The sequence below is a fragment of the Geotrypetes seraphini genome, chromosome 9 (genome assembly GCF_902459505.1).
Source record: "Geotrypetes seraphini chromosome 9, aGeoSer1.1, whole genome shotgun sequence".
Classification (NCBI taxonomy): domain Eukaryota; kingdom Metazoa; phylum Chordata; class Amphibia; order Gymnophiona; family Dermophiidae; genus Geotrypetes; species Geotrypetes seraphini.
Window position 1 is genome coordinate 101,092,984 of NC_047092.1, and position 16,136 is coordinate 101,109,119.

General features: G+C 45.0%; 1 protein-coding gene across 5 annotated transcripts in view; it reads left to right on the plus strand.

The window, feature by feature from the left end:
- Positions 1-936: 936 nt before the first annotated feature.
- RYK (receptor like tyrosine kinase) overlaps positions 937-16,136 on the plus strand; it is a 1,376,634-nt gene continuing 1,361,434 nt past the window's right edge. For 2 of the 5 annotated variants that reach the window (XM_033957872.1, XM_033957871.1), the window contains exon 1: positions 937-1,481. In XM_033957872.1, the coding sequence (XP_033813763.1) occupies positions 1,223-1,481 (259 nt within the window). In that variant the 5' untranslated portion in view covers positions 937-1,222. The remainder of the gene's footprint in view (positions 1,482-16,136) is intronic. The other 3 variants (XM_033957868.1, XM_033957869.1, XM_033957870.1) reach the window with 2 other exon arrangements.

Sequence of the window (16,136 nt, forward strand, 5' to 3'; positions counted from 1 at the left end):
TGGGAACAAAGAGCAGAGTACTGGGTAAAAATCTGGATCTCGTACTTCCTTGAAAATGATGAAGGATCCGACTGGGAGAGAGATGGTGGACAATGGGATTTAGAAAGGGAAGGAACAGAAAGGGAGAGAAGTTGGGCACAAGGGATGGTGTGGAGAGGGAGTGGGGGATATAGATACTGGATAGGAGGGTAGTTGGGAAGAGAAAGGGAGAGCTGGTGGACCTGGGGTGGTGGGAAAGGAAGGAAAGATGCTGGATGAAAGGGTAGTTGAGAAAAAGAGAGATGGTGGATCTGGGGAAGGGGATGGAAATGCAGCTGCAGGGATGGAGATGAAAAAAGGAAAGATGCCAGACCTCCGAGGGAGGGAAGGGGAGGACAGATGGAAAATGGATGGTTATCACAGAGAAAGAAAGAAACAACAAAAGGGCAAGAGACCCTTGCAAGCAGACAACCAGAGCCTGGGACCAACATTATTTCAATAATGACCAGACAACAAAATGTAGAAAAAGAATTTTATTTTCTGTTTTGTGATTTCAATATGTCAGATTTGAACCACGAATGTGAGCCACAGTGCCAGTGTGGGTAGGAGAGGGCAAAGGCGGTGAAGAGGCTATAAAATAAAACCACCAGGATGTCAGAAAAAAAAAAATACCCAATTGGGCAGAAAAATCGATTCAATAGGCTGAATCGAATCGAAATATTTTTTTTTCTTGAATCCGGCAGCACTACTGCCTACCACTGACACGAAATAACCCTAAGGCATTTTCTTAATATTGGAGGTGACCAAGCACACCTAGAGCTGGCATCCATATTTGCCTTTTATAACGAGAAATAAAAAACTTAAAAGAATAAATATAGTTTATAAAAACCATCACAACGGAGCACGCAATTAGGCAAGTTTCCCCACCTCCTTTTCCCTGCTGGAGTTGTGCGCGTGAGCGGAGGTTCGCGGTTACGCGCTCGAGCAAGCGCTCGTGCTTTACGGCCCAGGTACTCATGCACAAGGCATCGTCATAAGTAGAGGTCCCCCGAATGAAACCCCTCCCCCGAATTCATGAAAATAAAACCTCACAGGCGCGCATATAAGGAACAGTTTGTAGGTGCTGGAGTAAATGGCATCGCAAGGTAACGAGAATTTTTTTTAGAAGAGGGGTCCCTATCACAAGGAGTCCGCCATGACCAGCAGCGTCTATCTGCATAGACCCGGCCTGTGAGTAGGAGACATGGGACAGACGGGTGGCGGAGGAAGAGGAGGGGGTGGAGGAGGAGCTGAACAGGAATATCGGGAGCTGAGATTCTGGAACTGTGTGTGGCGGCGGAGCTCCTTCCTGTTGTTGCTATTGTTCCTCCTGCCCGTGGTGCGGGGCCAGGCGAGATCTAGTGTCAGTTACTCTCCGTATAGTAAGAGCGGTGGCTACCACAGTGTCCCCGGGCCCGGCCTTAGCGTGTACATGAGTGAAGAGGAGGTTCGCCGTCTAATCGGTGAGTGCTGCTTTGCCTGGAATGTGTACGATTCTTTTCTAAATGGCCAGTATATTTCTACCTTATTACATATTGGGAGCATTAAATGTTCATTGCTGTGTACCGTATTAGCTGATGTGAATAAGATTTGGCATGCAAGTGATGTAAAAAAAACAACAACCCAACAACCTTGAAAGGTGAACTTTTTTTATTTTATAAATTTATTTTAAAACGTATACACTGCCTATACCTAGGCGGTTTCCAAAACATCTTAACAAAATAACAGACAAAAATACAAAATCACAAAAACAATTAATGGTACAAAACTATAAAGAAAAGCAGTGACAAAATAACTCTCCAGCAATAGAAACATTTCAACAAAGCTGATGGAAATATTTATTTTTTCAATTTTCTATACCGTTCTCCCAGGGTTTGCATGAATTTATTCAGGTACTCGAGCATTTTCCTCTATGTTCTGGCAGGCTCATAATCTAATATAATAAAGCCCTAAGCGCGCGTGCGCACTCCCACCTGCGTGCTCCCGTTTCCGTGCGCGAGAATCCCCCGAGGCAGATGTCGGCTGCGGCGGCTGTTGGCGGCTGCAGGCTGCGGCGGCAGATGTGAGGCAGGAGGTGAGGAAACGGAGACAGATGGATGAGAAGGACAGAGGGGCTACTAGGAGGATCAGGAGAGATGGTAGGGGATAGGGAAAGATAGTCTTCAGGGAGTGTGTAGGGGGCAGGAGAGAGAGATGGTGTTGGTGAAGAACAGAGGGGGACAGGAAAGGGAAAGATGGCAAAAGGGGTAAAACAGGGTCAGAGAGAGATGGTAGAGGGTGTGAAAGGGGGAAAGGGAGAGATGGAAATGGTAGGACCACTGCTGCTTTGCGGCACTGAGGGAGGAAAGGTTGGTACGTCAGGACTGCTGCTGCCGCCTCGGGTAAGTAAAGACCCTGTCAGGAGGGCCAAAAGGGTACAAAGGAAATGGTAAAAGGTGAGGTGGTGGGACTGGGATCAATGGGAGGCAGGGTCTGGCCATGATAGAGGCGGGGCATGGGTGGGGTCAGAGTCAGGGTCAGGGTATAGGTGGGGCTATTGTTACTGTAACGAATGTAACGGGCTAAAACACTAGTCTATCTAATGTTTATCCCAGGACAAGCAGGCAGCCTATTCTCACATATGGGTAACGTCACCGACGAAGCCTTGATGCGGAAGCCTCACAAGCAGACTTGCTTGAAGAAACCAGAAGCTGCACCGCGCATGTGCGAGTGCCTTCCCGCCCAGCACATGGCATGTCTCCTCAGTTCTCAGTTTTCCACAGAGCCGAGAAGTCTGTCTTTGACTCTCTGCGTTTAATTTTATTACTTCTTGCCTTCTCTCACAACGGTTTGTGTTTCTTTTCTTTGCGAATCGCTGTCTTACTTTCTTTACAGTTTAAAAAAAGAAAAGAAGACTTATTTTACTTTTCTTCAGTGACTGACTGATAGGTCAGGCCGCGCGACCGCAGCCTGCGGGCTTCAACTTCATTGCGGCTCTCTTTCCTTCTATGTCCCGGCGGGTCACGGGCTTCAAGAGGTGTAGCCACTACCAGCGTATGATTTCTCTCACAAATAGGGCCTCTACATCATCCAAAGTCGTGCGAGCGCTGGGCTCCCTTTCAACCTCGAGTCTTTCAACGTCATCGAGTTTTCTTGGAGAAATTCTTCAGCATAAACTCCTCGGTGACATCCTCGACCTCGAGTGCTGCCTCGGTCCCGCCTTCCAGCGAGGGTCCTCTTGCTTCCACCGAACTCGAGCCTCATCAGCCCGTCCTCATTTGGACATTGCCACTTTGGAGTCTAGCCTCAGCAAGTGGTCCGGTTTCAGACGTGGATCCACCTTTTGCAGGCTTCTCTCCAGACCATGTTGGAGCAGCAGTTTGTTCAGTTATTGAGCAAATATGGTTCTACCTCGACAATACCTCTTCTAATTCAGCAGTCTCCCACGAGGTCGAGTCCCTGCTTATGTCCTGAGCTGAAGCTTCGCACTCTTTGCAAGGAGTAGAATCTTTGCGAGTGTCTGGTCTAGCATATACACACTCGATGCAAGGAGCAGAGTCTTTGCGAGTGTCTGGTCTGGCCTATACACACTCGATGCAAGGAGCAGTCTTTGCGAGTGTCTGGTCTGGCCTATACACACTCGATGCAAGGAGCAAAGTCTTTGTGAGTGTCTGGTCTGGCCTATACACACTCGATGCAAGGAGTAGATTCTTTGCGAGTGTCTTGAGTGGAACCTTCACACTATGCAAGGAGTAGATTCTTTGCAAGTGTCTCGGTTAGAACCTTCACACTCCATACAAGGAACAGAGTCTTTGGGAGTGCTTCGAGATTTCTCGATCCAAACTACTGAGTTTCGATCGATAGCTTCGAGCCCTATCTATTCACTAGCAGCGTTGTTTGTTTCCATACATAGGGCGAAGTTTCCTCGATCCTCGAGCCCTGCTTTCAGGCATCACTCTCGTTGCCGATCGAAGTCTTCATTGAGACATCTCTCGAGGTGCAAATCTTCTAAGGGCAGCCTTCTTTGTTTGGGCCTCATGCCAGACTTTTCAGTTCTTCGAGGCCCCCAACTCCTCACTCCAGGTCACCGCTCTGGACCCTGAGGAATCAGCTGCTTCCATTGCCTCCTCCAAGTCTTCATGTTCTTTGGATTGTCACTTCTCCAGAGAGGCTTTACTTTCATTCTCCGCTTGAGGCACCTCGAAGTCATCGAGCCCTTATCGAGCCAAGGCCTTGGTGGATCAGCTGATGATGTGGAAATTCAGTTAGATGCTGGTTCTAAATACTCTAAGGAGTATTTCCAGGTCATGCATCTACCTCACCCTACTGCAGAGTCACTTAAACTTCCTCTTGACAAGCTTTTATCTCAAGCTTTCAACCGTTGTCTGTAGACTCCTTCTACTATAACTGCTGTTCCAGGCATCCTGGTCTCGAGGTATAGATCTCTGCATTTCAAAGGGTTTTAGAATTCACAATTATCTCTCCAATCCCTCCTTCTGGAGTTCCTTTTGAATAGAACCCATCATTCCAAGGTCTATCCTACTGTTCCTTCTGAAAGAGAGGGTCAGACTATAGACAAGTTTGGATGCTGTCTTTATCAAGATCCTTCTTGATCTTCTTCCAGGTTTCCTGAAGCACCTGGATTTACATACACATTTAGAGTTCCAAGACGTTACTACTACTCTGTCACAACTCGGATTGCATCTTCTCCAGTCATCTTATGATGCCTTGAACTGTCAGTTAGGACCTCTGTTTTTTCTGTAGCACTGTGCCGCTGGGCCTTGCTTCGCACCATTACCATAGTTCCTAATCTTCAGGTCCATCTGGCTAACATTCCTTGCCAGAGCAATAGCTTCTTTCATGAATCTATAGAGGCTGCCACCAGAAGTATGGGACAATAAAACATTTTTTGCTTCCATTGTCAGACCATAACCACTGTCAGCTCCTGCAAAACTAGCCCCTTCCAAGGAACCGCAGCAACAGAATCAACAGAAACCTCAGCCTTCTGCTGCACCTAAGGCTTTGTAGCCTTTTTTGACTGACTTAACAGAGCATAACCTCCATCGTTCTGCCTCTGTCCTTTCTCAATAATCAGGGTTGGACACTCTGTTCCTTTTCCCTCAGGTTCCACCAGAGCTTCCTCTAAGAGTATCCTTCCAATCCATTCTGGACCGCCCTTCTTCTTCAGGAAGTTATAGCTCTGCTTCGTCTCTGTGCCATCGAGGAAGTTCCCTCGAACAGCAGAGCAGGGGATTTTACTCCCGTTTCTTCCTAAGTTCCAACAAAGACAGGCGATCTGGGAACCATTTTCAATATAGATCTGAATAATTGCTTCTGTTCTCTGGATCTCGAGGAGGTTTCTATTCACATCCTCTCTCATCCATCCTCCCGTCAGTATCTTAGATTTGGGTGGAGTGTCTGCATTCTCAATACAGAGTGCTACCCTTTGGCCTAGAATCATCTCCTAAAGTCTTCACCAAGTGCCTGGTGGTAGTAGCAGCAGCTCTAAGGAACCATTGTCTTCGGGTGTTTCCTTATCTAGACGACTGGCTCATCAGGGATTTCACATCTCAGGGGGTTATTGTAGCGACCCAATGCACTAAGTGGTTCCTACACAGTTTGGGATTCCAAATCAACTTTCCCAAATCCCAACTTCAGCCCTCACAGAATCTACAATTCAACGGAGCTGTTCTGGATACTATCCAGCTCAGAGCATTCCTTCCGCAACAACGTCTGGCAGCTCTCCTTCAACTCTGTCATACAGTATCTTCCCGCTCTTCCATCTCAGTGAGACACATGATGGTACTACTAGGTCACATGGCCTCCATAGTACACGTGACTCCTTTTGCCAGACTTCACCTCAGAATTCCTCAGTGGACCCTAGCATCTCAATGGACGCAGGTTTGCGTTGTTGGATGCTCTCTTCCAATCTCTCCAGAGGCTTGCTTTTTCAAACGCCCCCCATCAGAAGGTCCTCACGACAGATTCTTCGACCTACGTTTGGGGCACTCATCATCTCAGTTGTTTCCGTACACAAGGCCACTGGACCAGTACGGATCGTCATTGTCACATTAATCTGTTGGAACTCAGCGATTTTCAAGGCTCTCTACGCTTTTCAACATCTTCTCCACGACCAGGTAGTCCTCATTCGGACGGACAACCAAGTTGTCATGTACTGTGTCAACAAACAGGGAGGGACGGGTTCTTCCTCCCTTTGTCAAGAAGTTCTGAAGGTTTGGGCCTGGGCATTCCTCCACAACACCTTCCTCAAAGCTGTCTACATCCAAGCGGCAAAAAATTGCTTGGCGGACAACTTGAGTCGTCTTCTGCAACCTCACGAATGGACACTCCATTCCTTGGCACGATTTCGGGAGATGTTGAGGCCCAAAACACCGAAGACAGTGTCGATGAGGGTCCGTGAGGGAAATCGCACGCTGGTACTTGGAACACTTTTTAAAACCGGTTGCAGGCCGGGACATAGGCCGAAAAAGCGCCGCCACAAGATTGAAGCCGCGGGGCTGCGGCCACGAGGCCTGCCCGGTTGAATGAACGGAAGAAATTTTTTTTTTTTTTTTTTAAGAAAAGAATAAAACAAAGAATAAAACGGCGATTCTGTAGAAAAAAAAACACAAAACCGCGGTACTGAAGAAGGCACAAGTGAAAACACTTCACGCAGAGAGTCGAAGACGGACTTCTCAACTCCGCAGAAAAGTAAGAACTGAGGAGGCGCGCCCTGCGCTGGGCGGGAAGGCATGCACGGTGTGGACGACTCGAAACTTCGAGTTTCTTCAAGCAAGTCTGCTTGTGAGGCGTCCGCATCAAGGCTCCGTCGGATGACGTCATCCACTTGTGAGAATACCTGCCTGCTTGTCCTAATCTAGTGTTTATTTTATACACCTAGTTGCTCATTGAGATCTTTAAATGACAATAAAATAGCTGTTCCCCCATATCTCAAAGGTTCACTTTGCTTCAACCAGAAATGGTGCATTTTTCTATATTGTGGAACAATTTACCAGTAGAGTTAAGGAAGGAAGAATCATTTCAAAATTTTAAGAGACATCTGAAAGTACATTTTTTCCAAATGGCTTTCTCCAATTGAATAATGGAATGGGGACTGCAATCTGTATTAATTTGTACTGATTCGTGTTGATTTGGATTTATTTATTTCTTAAAACAATTTTGTGGATATGTTTAAAAAATGTTAATTTCTTTCCTTTCCTATTTTCTAATGGAGTTCCTTTCTTAAATATGATTAAGTTGTGATGTAAACCACTTTGATCCTTTTTGGCTTTGTAGGCGGTATAATAATAATAATAATTTATATCTTATATACCGCTATACCATACGTTCAAAGCGGTTTACAACAAGATTCACGCAATGAGAGTATGCGATGATTACAACAAGAAACATGTTTAGAACGGTTTACAACAAGATACGTAAGTTCAGAGCGGTTTGCAAGAAGATACATACAATGAGAATACAAGATGTTTGCAACAAGCAACAAATGATTACAGCAGGATACAGAAGTACAGAGTGGTTTACAACAGGATACATGAGTTCGGGGCAGTTTACAAGAAGATGCGTGCAATGAGAATAAGAGGTTTACAACAAAATACATGCAATGGGGTAGGGGGAATGGGAAGAGAAAGAACTTTCAGGGATACAGAATTGTCAATGGAAGAGAACTCAAATTGTGTTAGAGACGAGTCTTCAGTGATTTTCTGAAGTCAGCATATGACGCAGCCTCGAGTATGGGTTTTACGAGCCATGTATTCAGTGTGGCTGCCTGGAATGATAGCATTCTGTCAAGGAACTTCTTGTAGTGACATGATTTCAGAGATGGGTAATTAAAGAGATTTATTCTGCCAGAGCACATATTAGGGCAGTTGAGGAAGAATTGGGAGGCGAGGTAAGTTGGTAGCATCCCAAAGACTGCTTTGTAGCTGATGCAGGCAAGCTTGAAGAGTATTCTGGATTCCACCGGCAACCAGTGATATGCATGGGGTGATATGTTCCCATTTTTTTAATCCAAAGATGAGTCGGACTGCAGTGTTTTGGATTAATCTTAGCTTGTGAAGTGTTTTCTTATAAGCTCCTAGATTTTTTTTTTAATTTATTTATAATTTTGAATACATTACAATATCCAATAATTCAAAAAAAAAGGAAATCACGTAAAACAATACATAATCAAATCATACATACATAATTCCTTTTAAGCCCACATTAATGGGGAGTACATCTTGCTATTTCTAATTGAATAAAGTTCAAGAAAATAAAGGACAATAATTCTTGGTTCACACTAAAGAACCTTGAATCATTCCTTAAAATGGGATATTATTTATATTAATTCTCCTCATATTCTCAGCTAGGTGAAACAAATCTCATTTCTATTTCTATTCTCTTGAAACTAAAAATTGTTGTAGTTGTATAGGATCCCAAAAGGAGTACTCAATATCTTGTAACTTAATCAAGCATTTACAGGGAAATTTCAGGTAAAAGGATGCATCCAGTGCCAACACTCTATCCTTCAATTTCAAAAATTCTTTCCTCCTCAACTGAGTGATTCTAGATACATCCGGAAAAATCCTAACCAAATCCCCACAAAATTTCATTAACCTGTTTTTGAAGTAAAGTTTCATTATCAACATCTTGTCCATCTCGCTCATGCATGTTATTACCAGGGTGGACCGACTCTGAATCACATCCTGTGTATCTTCCAAAAATTCAGTCAAATTTACCTCTGGTGTGGTCAGATGGTCCACCTCCTGGGCAGATTCAACTTTTTTTGGAGGAATGTAATAATAATTATTTATTGGAAAATTCTCCGCGTTGGCCATTCCCAGTACTTCTTTAAGAAACTTCCTTAATAAAATCTCAGGCGACAATAAATGAGTTACTGGAAAATTGACCAAGCGGAGATTTTTCACTCTTTTCATGTTCTCTATAGATTCAATTTTAGAATGTATCACTGTAGAATCTTTAACAGCTGATACCGAGACAGCTTGTAAATTATTACATTGAGTTTCAATAGCATTTAATCGTTTATCCAAACAACCTAAGTTAGAATCCACATTTTCTAATTTAGAAGAAACTAACTGAGAAAAGTCTCCCATTTGTTTCATCGTTGTCCTGAGAAACCCTTCAACTCTGGATATTCCTAACTATAAGTCCTTTAAAGTAATATCCTGTGTTTCCTCTGTTCGTGGGTTTTCATCCACTCCTCCAGAAAATATCAATGGTTTAGGTATTTCAGCATATACTAATTTACTTGTATGGGTAGATGAAACCACTTGAGCATCGGATATAGTAGGGTTTATATTCCCACTATCACTGGGTACCGGATGAAGGGGAGGAGTACGGTTGAGGGGAATTATTGAAGCTCCTGACAAGGAGGAATCTACATTTGATGGTACCGCAGGTGGATTATCAGAAAATAATGTTAAATGTCTGTCCATTGGACCTGATACCACTGGTGTAGAGCTTTTTGGTTTAATTTTTCTTTTTCCCATATTCTAACAATCATATAAAAAATTATAGGAAAAAATTTATATTACCAGCCGATTCCAGCTCCCGGACTCCTCGTGGCTCCAAGGGGCTCCCAAGGGGCCATGCCCTGCGGCCGCAACTGCGGCGGCGGCTTGGTTTTAAAGTGTTGGAGACGGACCCAATGACGTCAGGGGGTCCGTCTCTGTAGGTGCCTGCCGGCGTTAGTGAAGGAGAGTTTGAAAACCGCTGCTACAGGAGACCAGGGACCAGCAAACAAGCCCCTCAGTAGTATCCTCCGGGTAAGAACAAGGCTCCCAGTACAACCGCGGCAGCGGCTTGGTTTTAAAGTGTTGGAGATGGACCCGATGACGTCAAAGGACCCGGTTTGGATGTTAACTGAAGTAAAGAGGGCAATAAATGACAAAAAAGTATCCTTCCGGAGATGGAAAAAGGACTCAATGGAGGAAAATCACCAGGCGCACAGGAAATGCCAAAAGGAATGCCACCGAGAGGTTAGAAAAGCAAAAGGGGAATACGAAGAGGGGCTGGCCAGGGAGGCGAAAAACTTCAAGGCATTCTTCAGTTACGTAAAGGGGAAGTGACCAGCGAGAGAGGAGGTGGGGCCGTTGGACGATGGGGATAGGAAGGGAGTGATTAAGGAGGATAAAGAGGTAGCTGAGAGGTTGAACACGTTCTTCTCGTCAGTTTTCACGAGCGAAGACACATCTAATATACCAGACTCAGAGGAGCTCATGAGTGGGGAACAGGCAGAAAAATTGGAGCACATAGAGGTAAGTAAGGAGGATGTCCTGAAACAGATAGACAGGTTAAAATGCGGCAAATCACCGGGCCCGGACGGGATCCACCCAAGGGTTCTGAAGGAACTAAGACAAGAAATAGCGGGCACAATCCAGCATGTTTGCAACCTATCCTTGAAAACTGGAGATAGATTGGACTGGAAATTGGCGAATGTCACACCTATCTTCAAGAAGGGATCGAGGGGTGACTCCGGGAACTACAGGCCGGTGAGCCTGACTTCAATTATAGGGAAGATGGTGGAAGCTATGATCAAGGACGGCATTTGCGAGCACATCGAGAGGAATGGCCTACTGAGAACAAGCCAGCACGGATTCTGTAAGGGAAGGTCGTGCCTAACGAACCTTCTGTACTTCTTTGAGGGAATAAGCAGTCGGGTGGACAATGGGGAACCCATAGACATCATTTACCTCGATTTTCAAAAGGCTTTCGACAAGGTACCACATGAAAGGCTGCTTAGGAAGCTGTGGAACCATGGGGTGGGAGGGGATGTGCACAGATGGATCAAACACTGGTTGTCGGGTAGACTGCAGAGGGTCGGAGTAAAGGGCCAATATTCTGACTGGTGGGGAGTCACGAGCGGTGTGCCACAGGGATCGGTGCTGGGGCCGTTACTCTTCAACATATTTATCAATGACCTGGAAAAGGAGGCAAAGTGCGAGGTTATAAAATTTGCAGACGATACCAAACCGTGCGGCAGAGTTAGGTCCAGGGAGGAGTGTGAGGATCTGCAAAGGGACCTGGACAAGCTGGAAGACTGGGCAAACAAATGGCAAATGCGGTTTAACGTGGAAAAATGCAAGGTCATGCATATAGGGAAAAAGAACCCGTTGTTCAACTACAAATTGGGGGGGGCATTGTTGGGAGACAGCAGACTTGAGAGAGACTTGGGTGTGTACTGGTGGATGCATCACTGAAGCCATCTGCACAGTGCGCAGCAGCCTCGAAAAAAGCCAACAGGATGCTGGGCATCATAAAGAGGGGCATAACAACCAGGACGCAGGAAGTCATCATGCTATTATATCGAGCGATGGTGCGTCCACATTAGAGAATGACACGGGGAGCGATCCCCGCAGGGAACCGCGGCGTGGCTGCGGTTTGGCTGCGGGTTATGGAGACTCCATAGCCAAATCGCCGCAGACACGGGGACAAAAGTTTTCACCGCCCGCAAAAACGGTGAAAAGATTTGTCCCCGCAGGCAAATGTACCCCCTTCTATGTACCGCTATTTACCTTGTCTTCACCGTGTGTCTTTGGTTCGGGACCGGGTGTCAGATTTTTTCTGGCGGCCATGTTTGTCTCCGCCATGTGGTCTGTCTCCTCCAACTCTCTACCCGACTTACACATTGCCGCATTGACTCAGCCCCCTAATATACAGGCTCTTCATTGGTCAGTTCTTTTTGCTCGATTGGATTCACTTTTCACTCATTTCACTGGGAGGAGCTGAAAGCCTGAAAACTTTGTCAGGTACAAGTAAGTGTTCTCCCTGGCTGATTTAGATGACCGCCCAGCTAATCCTGCTCATTCCTGGGCTGACTCGCGCCGAAAATTTTGACGCCTGCCTTGCATGCTTTTACTTGCTTCAGGCCTTCCTCATTGCCGGGACCTGCCTACTTTCTGTTTCCGCGAAGGCAGGACCCGGCAGCGAGGAAGGCCCGAAGCAAGTAAAAGCAGCAAGTTGTAAGCTTCCCTCCAGGGCTCTATCGTGTGCGTGCCGGCTTCCCTTCTCTTCCCCCCCCCCCCCCCCGGGACGCTACTTCTGGTTTCGGAGGGAAGAGAAGGGAAGCCAGCACACACACAATAGAGCCCCGAAGGGAAGCTTACAACTTGCTGCTTTTACTTGCTTCGGGCCTTCCTCGCTGCCGGGTCCTGCCTTCGCGGAAACAGAAAGTAGGCAGGTCCCAGCAATGAGGAAGGCCCGAAGCAAGTAAAAGCAGCAAGTGTAGTGGTATACAATTTGAGAAAAAAAAAATGCACGGACATTGGACCTGATTCTGCTTGTTCTCGCCACGGACACGGACCGACACGGACCTCAGATTTTTAATGCGGTACTGGTTTAGATCCGCGAGGTCCGCGTTTTACCCCTTCCCCAACCTTGGTGCTTATTGTGGTCAGCCAGGAAGAATGAAATCAAAAAAGTTTGAGTTTAGTCAAGCTGTGATTTGAACTTTATAGGCTTTTTTTTTTTTTCATCCTTTAACTGGCAGGCAGAAGAATGCTCCATTTATTAATCTTGCAAAGTCTGATACAGGAAAAGCTAGAAGTGCATCAGGATTTAAGGAGCTTGGGGTGTGCAAATCTACTTAATGCAGAGATTACAGTAAAACAAAATCACTTTTCTATTTCACTGCAGCTCTATGAGGTTCTTTTGCCCTTAGCTATAGTCAAATGATGGATAGGAATATGTTTATTTCATTTAAGTTAAGGGAAAACAATATTTTTTCTGAGTATCCTTTAAATAATGGTTCACAAATTAATTCAGCCTGTTTTAAGGCTGGGTTTTGTTTTTCACATTATTGCTTCTGTTTTTATAATCCTTAAAAAAAATAAGGGGCAATTCTCCAAGTGGGTTCTTCCTCGTAGGCACCCTGAGACTGTACAGGGAACGCTATTCTATAGCAGTGAATGGGCTCCCAGGTTCCTTTACAGAATGGTAGCATATAGCATTAGATTCAGGCACCTTACAGTTAAAGCAGCCATAGAGCTGATGTAACTAAGCATGTCCACTTGTGGGAGAAATGATTTTATTTTCAGTTTAGTGATCAAAATGTGTCTGTTTTGAGAATTTATATTTGCTGTCTATATTTTGCACGATGGCCCCCTTTTACTAAATTACAATAGCGGTTTTTAGCACAGGGAGCCTATGAGCATCGAAAGCAGTGCAGGGCATTCAGCGCATCTCCCTGCGCTAAAAACCGCTATTGCGATTTAGTAAAAGGGGAGGGGGTATATTTGTCTATTTTTGTATAGTTGTTCCTGAGGTGACATTGCATAAAATCATCTGCCTTGACTTCTTTGAAAACCTGCGGAATATATATGGGGTGGGGGAAGATTAGTGATAGAAAAATTGTATGAAAAATGACTATTTTCAATTTAGTGATCAAAATGTGTCAGTTTTGAGAATTTATATCAGTTATCTATATTTTGCATTATATTTGTCTATTTTTCTATAGTTGTTTCTGAAGTGACATTGCATATTTTAGTCATCTGTCTTGACCTCTTTGAAAAATGAAACAAATATTAATTAATATTTTTTCTGCATACAGTGTACTTTGTGTTTCTTTTAATTTTGTGGTTACCATAATGAATTAATATTATATACAGTAGTGTACATGAAAAATGAATGGAAGAAATTGCATTACAATTAGTACTATTTACTATTATGATGGGGATGGGGGTCAGGGGTGTGCATTCCAGCTACCAGCACATCTTCAGAGAGGGCATTCTCTATTGCAGGAAGGACTGTGGAAGAAAGGAGAACTAGATTGAATCCAGAGATTGTGGATGATTTGTTGTTCATCCACGGGTTAAAAAATAAGGACAATTAAAAGTACAGGTTGTGTTTTGTTTTTGTATAGTTAACTAAGTTGTAAAGTATGTTTCCTTTATACGTTAATAAAGATAAGTATATAAAATCATACCTGTTTGAGGCTTTTATGCATGCTGCGGTGATGGTGATGGGGCGGTGAATGGGATGGCAGTGGCGGTGACGGGGCGGTGCAGAGGATAGTCGGCTGGGGACGGGGCGGTGACGGGGACAAATTTTTTCCCCGTGTCATTCTCTAGTCTACATCTGGAATACTGCGTTCAGTATTGGTCGCCGCACCTCAAGAAGGACATGGCGGTACTTGAGAGAGTCCAAAGGAGAGCAACGAAACTGGTAAGAGGGCTGGAACACTGCCCATACGCCGAGAGGTTGGATAGGCTGGGGCTCTTCTCTCTGGAAAAAAGGAGGCTCAGGGGAGATATGATAGAGACCTTCAAGATCATGAGGGGCATAGAGAGAGTGGATAGGGACAGACTCTTCAGACTGAGGGGGACAACAGGTACGAGGGGGCATTCGGAGAAACTGAAGGGAGATAGGTTCAAAACAAATGCAAGGAAGTTTTTCTTCACCCAAAGGGTCGTGGACACTTGGAATGCGCTACCGGAGGAAGTGATCAGGCAGAGTACGGTACAGGGATTCAAACAGGGTTTGGACGGATTCCTGAGGGATAAAGGGATCGTGGGATACTGAGAGAAGTGCTGGGATGTAACACAAGTATAGAAAGCTAAACAGGTAATAAGTATAGTATAGAAAGCCAACCAGGTCGTGCATGTGCAAGACCAGAGGGTTAGGACTTCGATGGGAAAATAGGACTTCAATGAGAAACCAAGGTGGCAAGGGGGCCCCTTCTGGTGATTCAGACAGGTCGTGATCTGTTGAGCCGCCACCGGGGGCGGACTGCCGGGCAGGATGGACCTATGGTCTGACCCGGCGGAGGCACTGCTTATGTTCTTATGTTCTTAGGGGTCCGTCTCTGTAGGTGCCTGCCGGCGTTAGTGAAGGAGAGTTTGAAAACAGCTGCTGCAGGAGACCAGGGACCAGCAAACAAGCCCCTCAGTAGTATCCTCCGGGTAAGAACAAGGCTCCAGCTCCTAGATATATAATGTTGCAGTAGTCCAGCGTGCTCAAGATGGATGATCGAAATCGAAAGGATGATTCATTGAAGAATTTTTTGATGGTGCGGAGCTTCCATAGGGCTGAAATAATTTTTTTGAACATTAGATCTGTATGCTTTTCCAGGGTTAGGTGTCTGTCAAGGGTAACTTTTAGTATTTTTATAGTTTGGTCAATTTCGTAATCTCGGCCATTCACGTGAATCGTGTTGTCTTTTATCTTTTCTTTGGGAGTTGCCAGGAAAAATTTAGTTTTTTCTGTGTTCAGTTTTAGTTTGAAGACCTTCATCCAAAGCTCTATCTGATTTAGGGTATTGGATGGGAGATTAGTGAAGTCTGGCGACAGACCGGATAGTGGTAGTACAACAGTGATATCATCAGTGTAAATGTGGAAGTTGAGATTTAGGCTTTGTAATAGGTGTCCCAATGAGATGAGGTAGATGTTGAATAGGGTCGGAGATAATGGAGAGCCCTGGGGTAGTCCGCAGTTGTTGTTCCAGCTGAAGGAGAGTTTGTCTTCTTTGAATACCTGATAGGATCTGAGTTCAAGGAATCCGAGGAACCAATTGTAAGTGTTTCCTGTGATGCCTAATGATTCAAGACAGTTCAACAGGATGGTGTGGTCAACTAGGTCGAAGGCACAGCTTAGGTCCAGTTGGAGAATCATTGCACTGGAGCCTTGGCTGAGAAGGGAATGTAGGTGGTTTAGGAGAGAGGCCATTATAGTTTCGGTGCTGAAGCCGGGTCTGAAACCAGATTGGTTATTGTGCAGTAGGTTGAATTTGTCTAGATAGGTATTTAGTTCGGCATTTACCACGCCTTCCATTAATTTGGCTGCCAGAGGGATGTTTGCGACAGGTCAAAAATTGGAAATGTTGGGTGTTTCTTTTTTGTTCTTTTTTATAGGAATTATAACAATTTGACCCAAGTCTTCTGGGAACTTGCCAGAGGATAGTTGTAGGTTGATCCAGTTTAGTAGTTTAGCTTTGAAATTGATAGGGGCCGATTTCATCACATTTGGAGGGCAGGGGTCCAGTCTGCAATATGATTTGGCGTATTTATTGTAGAACTTGCTGAATGTTTGCCAATCAGTCTCCTTGATGTTGGACCAACTCATGTCAGCTTTAGATGCGTCTGGGGAATGACATACCGTATTTTCACGCAAATAACACGCACCCG